Raw genomic sequence first — 15,966 nt, forward strand, 5'->3', positions numbered from 1 at the left:
TTTTCCAATAAATGAAATAACAGTAGTAGCTACCTAGTGTATATGATTTGATTTATTGCTAATACAAATGTACGTCTATAAAAAAACAAATATTTTACCTGTAATGTGGTTATTTATATTTAGCAATTGTGAAGATGTGTGGTGATGCAGCATTATCACGATTACAGCCATTCACATTCATTATTATTATTATTTATTATTATTATTATTATTATTATTATTATTATTATTATTATTGTTGTTGTTGTTATGCATTAGAATACACTGACTGGTGCTTTGCAGTAGCAAGGTATGGACAGAATATCTATGCAACACATTGTTTGATGTCACTTTGCTACAGGTTTATAGATGTGAAATATATTACAAGGTACACGCACTGAAACATGCTGGTGCCTACAAAGGCGGTCCGGTTACTCTCGCCAAATATATTGACTCATGGTTTACAGTGTCCCGTGTACCAATTTAAAAAAAAAAAAAAAAATCTGCTTGAAACAAATGTATGTAGTTTAATAATTAAGTTTAGCGGGGATGGGGCTGGAAAAGGCGCCTTTGCTCTGCAAACTCACTGTGAACTGCTTGACGCGTGCGCAAAGGCCAGCGGCGCCAAATGTAGCGGGGAGGGAGGGCCCAAGAGGCTTTTGTTTGATGGAATCTGTTTACAGTCACTACTGTTTAATCTCAACCTGCTTCCTCCTATCTTGAGATACACGCTTGTCTTTAGCAGAACACTTGCAGAAGCAGTCACTCCTTCAGTATCTTGATGATGGCTAGACGGCCAAGGCACAGGTACAGCAATATGCTTACTTTAATGCTTTGGTGAACTTTTAATTTATTTACTGCTCGTGTTGTAACGTTATGGAGAGCGTTGTTGTATTTTTATTAGCTAGATTACTTTTGTACTTTCTCTATAGTACTAGTATAACATAAGCAATAAAATACACGATTAGTTGGTGGAAAGGTAGCGCGTAAATTGAATGCTATAATGTGGATTCTCAGAGTAGTATTTAAGTAACCTGTTTGATTTTAGAGCTAGTATACAGGTGAATTATAGATTTTGGTCAGGTGAGCATATGGGATATGCATGTACATTCCAAACTTTGTTTTGTGTCTGCAGGTTGTTCATTTAAATGTCATCCATTCTTTGTGGAGACTTCAAGGTTATGCGTGTCACAGGTGGCAGGTGGGCATTTAGAAGAATAAATATAGATGAACTGGCAGTTAATAACGAAAGGCATTAAGGATCTAAACAAATACAAACTATTGACACGTTTATCATATGTTAATTTAGTAAACAGTGCAGTTATCAAAACTTCATTAGATGTGACATGTGCTTATTTGTTCATTCAAATTGTATATCATCTGATATTCATTGTAGATATATGTATATTGTTAACTTGATTGTGGCGTTGTTTGGATTGCGTGTGTTTTTTTTTTTTGTTGTTGTTTTTTTTTTTTTTATCTCGAGGATTTCACTCACAGTATGATCACAGCAGGTCATTGTTAAAATACTTCCTATTTGTGCTACTTACAATGTTTTCATTCATGCAGTAATTGTTCAATACTACAGTACTCTGAGCGCAGCGCTAACTCCGCTGCCTTTGTTCTCATGATTTCTATAATTTGTCATGGTTTGTTAAGCATACTGTAGTGCATATCAGTAGTTTATCATCTACCCGTAAAAGACAGTGCTGTAGTCTAAGTCACCGTGGAGGTCTAGAAATTAATTAAGAAATACTAGGCTACACATACAGTGTCAAAGTTGCGCTCAGCATGTAAACAAGATGCAGGAGGCAGTAAGAGTACTGCTTAGTTATATGTATTATTCGATCACAGGAATTGAATGTGGCACACAATTTGTTAGTTTTATGTCTAAAATAATGTTAAAATATAAATAAACGTGTTGTTAGGGCTACAGTCAGCGCAAACCTCTAAAATAAAAACGGGGTGTATTAAGCATGCTTTAAAAAGAAGAAGCAATTGTGCATATATTTGTGGTTTTGATATGCGTTCTACATTAGTGGATTTCGTGAAGCATGTCCTCGGTTTTTTTTTTTTTTTTTTTTTTTAGCTCTTGTTATTACTATCGCTGATGGTAGCGGTTACGTTTAACCATTTAGTTGCTGGCGAAAAGTTAAAGCATAAAGTTAAATAAGCATTTTATATTATGCCGGAAAATAGTGTGTTTCACATAAACTGTAGTTTTATCTATATTTAATGTCAACTATTCCACCCTAAAAACAGTGTTTCTTTACTTTTTTCACTATAAGGAAAATGTAGATATCGTATGTGAACAATTCTTCCTTGCTTTTTTTTTTTTTTTAATTATTCGTTTGTTTGGTTTCCTTCTGGATGGAATCGTATTTCACATATATGAAGGATGATTAACTTGAATATAATTTATTCTGTGTAATTACTGGTAATTTAGGGTTAAAGTTCAAACTTTCACTTTTTGTGTACAGTAGTGTTAACTTAATCAACTTAGTGAAGAAAGGCAAATTATACTAGCAGTAGAACTTGTATTGGAAAGCAAATATTATTATTATTATTATTATTATTATTATTATTATTATTATTATTATTATCATTATCATCATCAAAATGTTAATACTAAATTTCCCCCAGCCACAATAAAACTTATAGGACTAATTTCATGTAATACCTGAGAACGCTAAAGGTTAAATACAATACATACTGTAAAGGACAGATCTCAGCTAGAGTTTAGTATCCAGAACATTTACCTGTGTTTTAGACCATCATTAGTTGAATGGTTGCCAGATGTATAATGAACCTGTTTTCTGACAATACAAATACAAGTACAGGTCCCAACATGTACAAATAATTCACAGTGCCAATCCCCTGAGATGTATCTGTGGAAACCAAAAACATTAGAACCAGTTTTTCAAAATATGTACAACTTGTTCCTACACCTGGATCTGCAAGATATACAGGTTCTGTTATTGCACAGTGTTTACTTATGCATTTGATATAATATTATGTTTATTGGCTAAATCATACAATTTTTTTTTTGTAGTGTTTACAGCAGTGATGAGGATGAAGAAGAAATTGAAATGTATGACCATGATTATGACGGACCCTTACCAAAGTCTGGGAAGCGACATCTCGGTAAAACTAGATGGACCCGTGAAGAAGTAAGTAAAAGTGGTCGGTAAAACCTGTCTAATCCGGCATTGTTTGGGAATACTAATACCGTATCTTTTTTTTAACAAGCTATTTAAAATAAACTATTACAATACATACAGTAAAAGTAGTACCCAGGTACAACCTGTAGTTCAAAGCTTGTATCAATTTAAATTTACTTTCTCCATTATGTAAGCAAGGATTTTACTGTAGATTTACCATACCTGCGGACATGTGTTTATTTACACAACATACTTTATTGTAAGTTTATTCAAGAAAAATCACGTGACATGGTGCCAGACTGCCAGATTCCAGAATAGACAGGTTTTGGATTGTAGAGGGTATCACACCATTATTTTTATAGGGATTTGAATTAAAAACATGCTAGTTTACATATACCAAAATAAGTAATTATTTGCTTGTTTCTGAATGTTGGACTTTTTCTTCCAACAGGATGAAAAACTGAAAAAACTAGTTGAACACCATGGAACTGAAGACTGGAAAGTAATTGCCAGTTTCCTTCCTGTAAGTACTACCTGTTTCTTAATTGTGATATATTATCTCTGGCATCTCATACAAACACATACACCAAGTTTTATCTTTTACTCCACATTGATGGGGGGGGGGGGGGGGGGGGGTTGTACTAAACATGCTGGTTTGAACAATGATTCATTTTCTGTTTTTTATAGAGGATAAGTTGCACATGTTGTAAATTGATTGGGAAACATCTTGGTGCCACAAGCACAGCCACAGAAGTGGTGGTTGAATACAAATAAACCACATAAGGTCTTAAGGACGTGTTGATACTAACCTGGGTAACTCTTGAAAAGAACGTCAATATGCATTGTGAGAATTCATGGAAGGATTTAGATCAAGATAGTCTTTTTTTTTTTTGCTGACCTTATTAAATTATGCAATAATATCTAACTGCAGTTCTGGTCTTATCTGGGCTATACATTTAAGAGGGGCTACAAGAAGGATGGGGTTAGAATTGCTTTATTTCTCTTTTGAAACACAAAATCATCAAGTTGGTCTTTCTGATCTTTAAAACCACACTGCACCTGTGCCTTGGTAGAAATAAAGATTTCATTTCTCCAAATAAAACTTATAATACATTTATAAATGCAGAATTGGAAACTAAAATGTTTCATTTCTAATGTACACTGTGGGCACCTGGTATTCAGTAGCACTAACAGCAAAAAGCACCTCATAGTCTTGAATAATTCTCTGGAGCAGCAACAGCAGAACTTGAAATGAGCATGAAGGTGATCATTACTGGATGTGAAACGTACTGCTGAAGATTGCACCCTGTTGTCTCTGTTTATATTGTTCTCAGACATCATGAACTCACGGAAATTAATAATTAAACAATTTTTTTTTAATTTATTCTATTTAATAGAATCGAACAGATGTGCAGTGTCAGCACCGATGGCAAAAGGTGCTGAATCCTGAACTCATCAAGGGGCCGTGGACAAAAGAAGAGGATCAGCGGGTAATGACATTTTATTGGTTTATTTTTAAAACAAAAGGAATACGAAGTAGATGTGAGTGTTTTATAGACGATTCATCATTAGCGTCAAAGTTTGTCTATTGTCCTGAAGTTTCTTTAGTTTGATTGTGATTACAGAACAATGCTGCTGCATTTGATAAAAAAAATGTGAGAATAGCATCGCAAGTTAAACTAATGTATTCTTTCTGTTTTCGTGCAGGTGATTGAACTTGTGCAGAAGTATGGCCCTAAACGCTGGTCTGTCATTGCAAAGCATTTAAAGGGGAGAATTGGCAAGCAGTGCAGAGAACGGTGGCATAATCATTTGAACCCAGAAGTGAAGAAAACCTCCTGGACAGAGGAAGAAGACAGAATTATATTCCAGGCACATAAAAGACTGGGAAATAGATGGGCAGAAATAGCTAAACTCCTTCCTGGAAGGTAGTGAATTTTCTAGTCTGTATTTAACTGAATAAATACATTGGATAACTTGATAGTACCTCACTTGTATCTCACTCAGATGACTGAACATATCGTGCATTTAATGTTTTGTCCCTTTTCTTCCTACTCATGAACTTCCACAGCTGAAACAGGTGCTAGGTGTTGCATGCTTCTGGTTTAAATGCCTGTTTTTTTGGCCCAGAATGATAGATTTACTGAGTGAATACTGAGTTCACTTTGTTTTGCCAACTTTAGCTCATTTTAATACCACAGTGGAGTGGAGTGTAAACAGCTCCATGGTAAACCAGTTCACATGATAAGCACATTTTCAGTACAGCTTAATCCTATGTTAACATGTTTCATAGATAGGATAAAAGACTTGTTTTTATTAGCATATATATTTTTTTATTCTTGCGCAGGACTGATAATGCTATCAAGAACCACTGGAATTCCACGATGCGACGAAAGGTTGAACAGGAAGGTTATCTCCAACTTTCCCCCAAAACAGGCCAGCCACCATTGGCTGCAAATTACAATAAGAACAACCACATAATGGGTTTCGCCCATTCGTCCACACCCACTCAGATACCAACAACACAGCCCATAATGAATGGAGATTATCAATATTACCACATCCCAGAAACACAAAGTGTAAGCTAAGTTTGCAATTAATTCTTTCAGATACAAGGAATAAAAACATATATATGTAGCCTTCTGATTAATAGTGTACTTATTAAAGACTGCTAATTCATGTCATTGTTGCAACTCCCCTTTGTAAATGACAGCATTTTTGGAGCTATTGTTTTCTGACTGCTCTACTTTAGTAATAAAGGAAAGTTTTTCAATGTCACTGTTTAATTTGGTCTTGTGACAAAATAGATTGAATATGATAAATACTAACTTTTTTGTTGGGGGTTTTAAAAAACAATCTGACATAGCCACAAGACTGGACATGCTATTTCTGCCCTATTTTTATTCACTTACTTATTTATTTGTATCTTGAAATACCTAATATATAAGTTATATTGACTGACCCTATCATCTTTTCTTTTCTTGTTTAGATTCCTGGTCCAGTTCCCTTTCCGGTAGCTCTGCATGTGAATATACTCAACATTCCCCAACCTGCTGCAGTTTCAATTCAGGTAAGTCTTTCAAAATAACTCTGTTAAATAGGGATTACTAAAAAGTAGGCTTTTGGGATACTTAGAAAAAAAAAGTAGGTGTGAAGTATTGTTGTAAAGTACTGTTTTTGCACTTCTTTTAAGGAGGAGGGGAGGCGAGACACTTCTGAACTGAAAGATCAGATCAGTTAAATTATTAAGCAGTGAAACTGAAGTTACCTGGTTTGCAGACACAGTTCTACGGTTGTATATTGTTTACACAGCAGAATAGAAACCATTTTTTTTCTCCTTTTACGGTTGGCTTGGCCTCAGCTGTGAGATATATTAAAGCCCAAGTGTCATGCATACACTTTATCTGTTCTTTTCCCTTAACTCTTAATTTCAGAGACACTATAATGATGAAGATCCTGAGAAAGAGAAAAGAATAAAGGAATTAGAGTTGCTACTTATGTCGACTGAGAATGAACTGAGAGGGCAGCAAGCATTACCAGTAAGAATTACTGAGTGGCTTGGATGAAGGGATAGCAGCTTCACCCCAATGCTTTTCTTTCCTCCTTTAAATCTTCCAAAACTGTGGTGAGGCTTACCAGTGATAGTCGCTTGATAATTTTTCAGCCAAGTCCATTTAAAAGTTAAGAGTCCACAAAATTATATTGAAGAAATTTAACCAATAAGTAACATTTGTTATTTGTGTCATATATATGAATGAATCATAGATACAGATAGTGATTACACCAATTCCATTTTAAAACTGTAAACTCATTTTAAAGACAGAAATAAAAAATAAAAAGGTCCTCCTCACAGTTTTGGTTTGCATGCTTGTAGACTTTTAATCATGATTTTGTTTTTCAAAAACTTCTAATTTGTACCAGTGTGCAGTCCATCCTTTTATTTTCAGTTCATTTTGCTTTGTTTAATTTTACCTTTTTGCTTGCCTTACAAAAAAAAAAAATGTCATGGCCATAACCTCTGACGGTGCATTCTCTTGTTTGTAAACGATCCATTACCACTACAGGATAAAAAAAAAAAAAATCACAGCCGTCCAGATCTGTGCATTTTTTGTTTTGTTTTGTTGATTCATTTGCATGTTCTTAATACTAATTTCTTTAATTTAGATTTTTTTTCTTCACCATAGTACAAACTTATACCTATCAATTAGCTCTTCTTTATTCTTGAGTTATACATAATTTACTCACATCTTTGCTGTGTTGGTGTGAGCTGCAGCTTTAGGAAGGTTATAGACAGAAGATGAAAAAATATATAAACCAAAAAAGCCAATAAGGAATATGTTGCGGAAAAAAATATGCTCCTCCCCTCCCCTCAAGCATGTGAACCTTACTTGAAGAGCTGTATTAACCCTGCCTTTCAGATTTTAATTAGACTATGTGCTAGCAATATTCTGTATACTGTGTTGTCACTTGTGGATTGCAAACTTAACAATTTGTTGCATAAGTTTTCAGGATAAAATACATTCTACATTAAGAAAACCTGTAATAAAAATAAGTTAATGGGGAAATGTACTATTAAAAATAATGTAATACAGTGCTAGACCCAGCACTGTACAGGGGTACAGTGGTCGGAAGAGTTTGGTTAATCCTGTCAAGATTTTAAACCAATGGCTCAATTCTCCTGTAGTTCCTATATTGCTTGGGTATTTAATGCAAGGAAACATCTGGGTGTCTATTTCACATGCAAACTGCTCAAGTGATGCAATCACTTTTATCTTGCCTTCAGCAGTGTCTGTTTGCCACCTTGTGCAACTTCACTGCTAAGTTCCTTTTCTCTGCCCTCTTTCTTGCAGAGCCAGGTGCCAAACTACTCCGGATGGAATGCCACAGCGATGGCTGACAACTCAGGATCTCATGGTGACAATGTTAACATTTCCTGTTTGGGAGAACAGCAGCAGCGGTCTGCTCCCCTGGACCACGGCTGTCATCCTGAAGACAGAGCCTCCCCAGCACGCAGCATGGCAGTCAACCAAAATAATGGCATGTCGCCTCTCCCTGAGATTACAGAAACACTCCAGCTAATAGATTCGGTAAGTCAGTACTGCACAAACAACACTCACAGAATGGTTTATCGCATGGTGAACTTTTCTAGTATCCTTAAAATGAAAATGTATAGTAATACAGTTGGTAGCCTGGCTGGGCATTTTTAACATATGGGTGCATGCATCTTGACTCTCTTTGTTACTACTTTTTAATGCTTTAAAACTTTGACATTTGTGTTGGGGTAATTATTCCAACTAAGTGTCGGGTACAGATTTAAAATGCACTAGCTGCTATTTTTTTTTTTTTTTTAAATGCACTAACCATTGTTTTTTTGTTATTTGAGATGTACTTATATATTTGAGAATGGAAGTACAGTAGGCTCGTCAAGTCAAACTGTTAACAAACAAAAAATAAAAACAAAGATACACTTTTTACTCCCAGAAAGTGTTGGGAATTGAGGAATTTTGATCATAATAGGAATTTTATTGAACACAGTGGCACCAAACTCTGTCTTTCGTGCCTCCCCCAATCTTTTCAGGATCCTTCCACATGGGCCGATCTCAGCAGTTTTGAACTCCTTGAAGGTGCAGATGCTTCACCTTGCAAACCACCATCCAGCAAATGCACAGAGCTTCAGCAAAAAGAGGGCACTGTGTGCGAAAGCTCTGAACATACTAACTCAAGCTTAAACAAAAGCGTGCTGTGTCAGGGCTCTCCTGCTTTGCTCAGGTCACTTTCTGCCTCAAAGTTTGCTGCCTCTCCTGCAGTCAGCCTTCACAAACGGAAAGGGATTGCCAACCATTCGGCCAGTGGTGACAGTAGCACCTTCACACTAGCAGACTTCAGCTGCTCCACTCCCAAGCGTTCCCCGGTCAAAAGCCTGCCCTTCTCACCCTCGCAGGTAGTTGAACTGCAGAGCCCAGCTCCTAATTTGCAACAATCAAAAATGGGTTAACAATTTAGAAACTAATCATTTGGAACAAATGACTAATCAGTTTTGCACTTGTTGATTTCCTTAGGTATTGTAACTTACTTATTGCTTTCACTTTCTGACCATTCTCTCTGCATCAGCAGAAAACTAACTTGTGATTTATTCTTCTTCATAGCACCTGTTTTCTGCCTTATTTCCTGGAAGAAGTTTAGATCTATGTTTCTGTTCTTTATAACACATTTGCAAAAGCTAAATGCAAGCTGTTTTTCAGGTAGAATATGCTAGCTCTAAGTGGTTGCTGGTACAAAAGCTATCTCGTTATTTATCATAAATTAATTGGTTTTATTTTAAAAGTTACATCAACTGATGAGCAATGTGTAAAAAAAATAAAATTATATAAAACTAGAAAATATTTAATTTCACCTGAAACACAGCTTGTGTGGCTTTTAAATTAATGCCTGCATTTTAATCAGCTGTTTGCAGAAATCACATAGCGGTGGAGCTCCTTCAATTCTTTGCTTTTGGGGGTTTCAGTGTTCTTATTTAAGTCTATAACTTTGTTCACCTTTATTTACAGTTTTTCAACACGTCAGGAAATCAAGTAAATCTGGAGATTGGCAATCCATCATTAACATCCACTCCTGTTTGTATTCAGAAGTCAATGATTACAACTCCACTACAGCGGGACCACATACCTAAACCTCAGAAAGAGAATGATGTGTAAGTTTTTCAGGATAGAGGGGTGGTTTTATTCTTAAAACATGTTTTTTTTTTCCTTAACAAATATGTATTTTAAAATTATAAATGCTCAGTTCACTAGCAGGTGAAAGCAGAGGTCAACACTATGAGAATTATAATAACAATTATGGAAACAATTTAATGACCTAATCTTTCAAAGCAACATAAATGAAAACAATTACCAGTTACATATTATTTGCTGTATATGTCACTATTTCATATATGTATTTAATTCAATGATATGGTAAATGTTTTGTTGTAGTAACAGTAACTTTTCCCAATTCTTTGTGTTTAAAAAAAAAAAAAATTAACAAACTTAGCATTGCGATCAACCCTTTTTAAGGCCTAAGGGGAAATTCATTGACAGATTTATTTTTTTCACCATCAGTTTCAGAACGCCAAATATCCGTAGATCAATAATGGAGACATCGCCAAGAACGCCTACTCCTTTCAAAACTGCACTGGCTCTACAGGAAATCAAATATGGCCCTTTAAAGATGCTGGTAAAAAGACAAGAATTTAGTACATTTCGTCCATACAGATAATAAATATATGTACTGTGACACTATATACATATATATAATATATATATATAGATATATATATATATATATATATATATTATATATAAATTAGAAATCTGTATCAGCATGTGGAATAGGTCAAATTATAATTTTCTATTTATTACATTTAACATGGAGTGTTGTTGATCTGTTTCAGCCCCAAACTCCCCATCTTGAACAAGACTTGGAAGATGTCATCAAACAAGAAGCTGTTGAGTCTGGAATTGCAACAGGGTTGCATGAAGATGAACAGCCTCTCTTAAAGAAAATTAAACAAGAGGTATTTTCTAGCAACTTATATAAGTTCTGTAAATTATTACCAAATGTTAAATACACAGCCATTTTTATTGAAAAAAAATCTATTTCAGGTGGAATCCCCGTGTGAGAGAATAAGACATGTCCTTCAGTGGGAAGGAGAAAACCTCAACACTCAGCTCTTCACACAAGGCAGTTCTTTGGAAGATGCACCGGTATGTCTATTAGATTTGCAGGCTTTAAATGGGTGCAAATAAAACGTCGACATTAACACCCTTTGAAAGTAAACACATTATTCAAAAGTTATTTTGTGTTTTAGGAATGTGTTAAATGTTTACAAATGTATTGTTTTCTTATAATCAAGTTGCTAATAAATATAACAAATGACCAAAATTGTTTTATTGAGTTGCCCTCAAAAAAAGTCATAAGTGTCTGAAATGTATAACGGTTTTCTAAAAAGGACACAAACTTATAAAGCCCTTAACATTTAATGGGTCAGGTTTCACATAGCAACTTTATCCGTTGTTTAAACAAACATTGAACTAATCTAGATATTTTGATAAGATTGATAAAAGTGTTTGTTACTTACGAGCTGTGTCATAAATCATTTTAATGTGTGTTTGGGTAGATAGTATTTCATTTATTTATTTAGTTATCTTTTTTTTATAAATTTTATTTTGCATTCTTTTTTTTTTAAAAAATTCGTGGGCGCACCATAAATGTATATGAAATACTTTATGACTTACGTTATGTACAGATTTAGTTGATTCACATGTCAATTTAAAGTACAAACAAAACATATATGTGTGTGTGTGTGTGTGTCTATATATATATATATATATATATATATATATATATATATATATATATATATATTTATTTATTTATTTATTTATTTATTTATTTATTTATTTATTTGTTTTTTGCTTGTTTGCAGAATCTTCTTACAAGTTCGGTGTTAATGATGCCTGCATCTGACAAAAATGAAGACAACCTCATTAAAGCTTTTAATATGCCTCGAAGATCACTTGGAAGTCCATTACAGGTAATTGTTAGGATATTGGCAAAGACCGTTTTAAATAGGTTTATCTTGTAGTTTTCATTTAGTAAGTTTTAGGATGCACCTAGATTGCTAAATAGATTCATGTATGTCAATAGATCAATGATTAATCAGTGTTTGTCAGTGTTAATGCTGTTGATGCAGTTATGTACTGATCATGTTCTTCAAGTAGAAAAATACATAATCAAGTGGGTGTTCTAGACAGATGCCAATAATCATACAAAGTGAGATTTTATTACAGCTGTTAACACAAAAATATTATTCATGCTTCAGTGTATTGTTTTCCAAAAAACAAGGTGAAGAACTTAGCTGAAATCAAATAGATGTAAAGCAAATACAAATTGCTTCTAATTAGTTGTTTTTTTTTTGTCTCTCTTATTTTAGCAGGTCAAGACATGGGGGGAATCAGTTGCTTGTGGACAGACTGAAGATCAAATGCTTGTAACAGAGCAGACCCGCAAATATATTAACCCATTCTCAACCAGGACTCTAGTCATGTAAAGAGTTCAAGCTAAGCATTATAACATGTATAACATTTTGAAACACTTCAGGTTGATTTAAGAATCAACGTTCCTTCTTTGTGAAGATAAAATTAGGAGGGGAACCTATTTGTTGTGGTACAACAGTTGAGAGCAGCACAATACAGTTTGACATTGTGCATTCACTTGTTGGATTTCAACCAACCAAAGAAAACTTAATGACAAGTTTACCTGAGTTACTAGGTAATAATATTTTTGTATCACTTAGATGTATAATTTATGCATAATAATATAAAGAACAACCTGCATAATTTATTTGTTTGAATATTGTTGTCCAAAAATTGGCAAACAAGCAGTGTTTTATGCCAGTATTCTTATTTCCCTGTTGTTGCATGAGGTGTGGGTGGAACACATGTACAAAATCACACTATCAACAGTCATACATGGTTTAACTAAATGCACTGATGGGAAGTATTGTGTTAAAGCATTATTACAGACCAAATTAAGATAATCAAGAGTGTGAATATTCAGTAATATTCTGTTTAAGTATGTTTTAAACCACTATTTGTGTGTGTGTGTGTGTGTGTGTGTGTGTGTGTGTGTGTGTGTGTGTGTGTGTGTGTGTGTGTGTGTGCATGTTTTTATTTTTTAGCTTGTCTGATGATAATACTGTATGGAAAATTGTTTTATTTGAACAAGTGTATTATATTTTTTATGTTATAATTTAATTTTTGTAAATGCCAAATGGAAGAGAATCTTTTTGCTGCTAAATAGTTCAGCATGTAGACTGCTAGTGTCAAATGAGCAGCAGAGCTTTACTAAATTGGAGACTCTACTGCACTACCATTGAGGGGGGCAGTTCTTTTTTTTGTTATTTGGAAACACTGTTCTTGGGAGATGACAAAATGGTCTTGCACCTTCACTTTTGGGGAAACACTGTAAAAAATGCAGGCTTTGAAATGTTCTCAGTTACTCTTATGTTTTTTTTTTTTTTTTTTTTTTTTTTTATATTGCACCTTCATTCGACTGCCGTAGCAAACATCAAACTAACACTTTGAAACAACATAGTAAATTTGCTGCCTTTTTAAAGCTTACGGTGCAACTCATCTGCACTTACTTTTTTTATACAAATTTGTATATCAGCTGCCTTGTAAATAAAGTGTGTTTTTTTTATTAGTTTTTTCTGTTTTATTGACATATGGACAAATTAATTGAGTCATAAATGCCATTATCCATTGAGAATACATTTGAAGAAGTGGTGCAAAACTGTGATAAGTGATGGAGAAAGTTAATGTGGGAAAACACAATTTTACAGTTCAAGCATCAATAGAACAGTGCTGTATGTACAGACTAGTATAGAGTATAGCAGTTCCATGTTTAATTGCAAATGGTTCTCCAGTTATATGCACAAATGTAAGTGACATACAGATGGACTGACAGTCTGACACCACCCATTCTCACTAACTTAGGCTAAATCATGTACATAACAAGTTTCATAACAATGGGATAACTTCCAGTTATATGGCGAAATCTGTGAAGTGTGACATGCTGTACATATGTACGGGTGTATATCCTAATTTTCATGGTTTAAGAGCAGTGACAGATATTAGAGTAAGTAGCAGGGTTGCTAAAAATATAGCGTTATGAACCCACAATGTAATGGTTATTACCCACTTTGTCAAACAGGTAACAGCAATAACGATCCATGATGTGCTACAGATTTTTTTTTTTTTTTTTTTTTTTTTCTGCAGTGATTTAGACTAGAGGACAAATCTCAAACCACAGTGCATTTTGAAGAGAGCTTTGAAACAGATTTTAAAGTTATAACTGTACAAAGTTGTCAGGATGTTAACAATGAAAAGAAAAAAAAACAGGCACATTATTTAAACAGTTGTAGCAACACCTGGGAAAGTATAACACTGATATTTTTCAGATTTAATTGCGCGGTGTACCATTCCAGACCTTCACGACTTTGTTCCACCTGTACCTTAAATTACTTCATTGAACCAAGTCTTAATCGGTTAGTTATTTATTGATGCCGGGAAAATCTGCAACTTTAATTCTCCAACACTGTATTTGTGCACCTAAGACTTGCACCCTGTACCTATCCAATCAATATCGTACCCTAGATATTTGAAATGCCAAATTTAAATGTCGCCAAATTACCAGTTTAGCAGAACCTCCATTCCTACTGTCTTTTGTCACCCAGAAGCAGATGTTACCAAGCTAATGAACCCTAGAGGCGATTCCCAGCCTGGGTATTCTCCACCTAGATTGGACAGGTGCCTAACCCATGTGAGCACAAAGATCAATAACTGGCACCACAGCAAACAGCAAAAAAAAATTTATTATATATTATATATATAATATATATAATATATATATATATATATAGATATATATATATATATTGATTTAGGCCTCCAATTAAGGAGGTTTAAGGACGCCCTCGTATTGTCGCCGCAGTGATACATCTGCTTTATAATACAGGCCCCCCTCGAACATACGCTGCTATCAAAAAATAAACATTAAGGTATTTATTCCCCCTCTACTAAAAAAACAACAACACACACACACATACCGTAAACTAATAAACGGGTAACACTATGTACATCATGTAAGGCCCCCCTCCCCCCCAAAAAAAGACGTGAGCCTCAATCTAGCACGTAAATTACAAACTAATGTACACACACACATAGTAAGCACATTTTATTTTATGATAAACTACGTACAGCAGTCATTCTTAAATTCTTACAGGTGGTTTTGTTGTTTTGTTTTTAGTTCAATTGCAATTCCCGTACTCAATCCCGTACAAATAATAACAATGTATTTACTATCCATGAGAAGATTTAGTTTTTGGGTTGTCTTACAGAGAAATTACAAACAAGCAAGTTACAGTGAGAAAAAATAAACAAATAACCGAGTAGGATATACTGAGTTTTTACAGAAATCAAGTTAATATTCTGAGGTCATTTTTGGTGCAGAAAAACATCTACGGCACACTCTTGAATTTATCTGCCACACCCACATTGTCCCGCCCCTTGACAACCAATACACACTCCTGATTCGCTAATACAGTACTTCCTGACCTTCCAACTACCACCTAATAGGCTCTCGATAACGGTTAACGATAAATGTACTGTAGTCAAAGTAGGTTCATCAACACGCTGCTGCATACAGGTAGGCTACCGTATTACAGAAAATAAGCAACCGCGATACTTCTAAAAATGACATAATTCATTTAATAAAATATTGCAGCGTTTGAAAATCGTAGTATTATTAATAAAGGTCGCCCTCGTATAACGGCCGCCCTTTATACACACATACACACACGCAGTATACTTAACAAACCATTCATATCTAACCTACCTTAACTATTTGCTGGACAATTGTAGTTGTTTTTATACAAATTAATGTAGCAACTGGCACCACTGCTTTCTATCCTGGTGCACCCAAACAGTGTCCTAATGTGTCTGTAGTCGTTGCGTTATTTTGCGCCTTTCATTCCGAGGCACCCAAAGCACTTCACGTAATAACAAGTATACTAAAACATTCAAACACCACGTAAAAAAAAAAACAAATCTAATAAAAAATTATATATATATACATATATATATATTATATATATATATATATATATATATATATATATATATATATATATATACTAAAACATTCAAAAACAGCACGTAAAAAAAAAAAAAAAATCATAATAAAAACAATCTAAAAACAGTTTAATACACAATATGACAGAGCACGT

General features: G+C 34.3%; 1 protein-coding gene across 3 annotated transcripts; it reads left to right on the forward strand.

The window, feature by feature from the left end:
* Positions 1 to 631: 631 nt before the first annotated feature.
* On the forward strand, positions 632 to 13,378 carry myb (v-myb avian myeloblastosis viral oncogene homolog). Of its 3 annotated transcripts, none has more exons than XM_041252458.1 (16): positions 632 to 786; positions 3,032 to 3,149; positions 3,592 to 3,663; positions 4,538 to 4,630; positions 4,848 to 5,068; positions 5,488 to 5,719; positions 6,130 to 6,210; positions 6,575 to 6,679; positions 7,991 to 8,227; positions 8,719 to 9,081; positions 9,689 to 9,831; positions 10,238 to 10,352; positions 10,570 to 10,692; positions 10,781 to 10,882; positions 11,605 to 11,712; positions 12,115 to 13,378. In XM_041252458.1, exons 1-16 carry the CDS (start codon positions 761 to 763, stop codon positions 12,226 to 12,228), a joined length of 2,253 nt encoding a protein of 750 aa, XP_041108392.1. In that variant the 5' UTR covers positions 632 to 760; the 3' UTR covers positions 12,229 to 13,378. The 3 variants fall into 3 exon arrangements, with proteins under 3 accessions (XP_041108392.1, XP_041108391.1, XP_041108393.1); XM_041252457.1 differs by having other exon boundaries at positions 636 to 786; positions 12,112 to 13,378; XM_041252459.1 differs by lacking the exon at positions 8,719 to 9,081 and having other exon boundaries at positions 640 to 786; positions 12,112 to 13,378.
* The last annotated feature ends 2,588 nt before the right edge of the window (positions 13,379 to 15,966 follow it).

Source organism: Polyodon spathula, chromosome 6 (assembly GCF_017654505.1).
Source record: "Polyodon spathula isolate WHYD16114869_AA chromosome 6, ASM1765450v1, whole genome shotgun sequence".
Taxonomy (NCBI): Eukaryota; Metazoa; Chordata; class Actinopteri; order Acipenseriformes; family Polyodontidae; genus Polyodon; species Polyodon spathula.

Coding starts and splice junctions, on each gene's coding strand:
- myb (XM_041252457.1), top strand. CDS start 761: ATGATGGCTAGACGGCCAAGGCACAG. Junction 8,228..8,718: donor CACTCCAGCTAATAGATTCG/GTAAGTCAGTAC, acceptor CAATCTTTTCAG/GATCCTTCCACATGGGCCGA. Junction 10,883..11,604: donor GTTCTTTGGAAGATGCACCG/GTATGTCTATTA, acceptor GCTTGTTTGCAG/AATCTTCTTACAAGTTCGGT.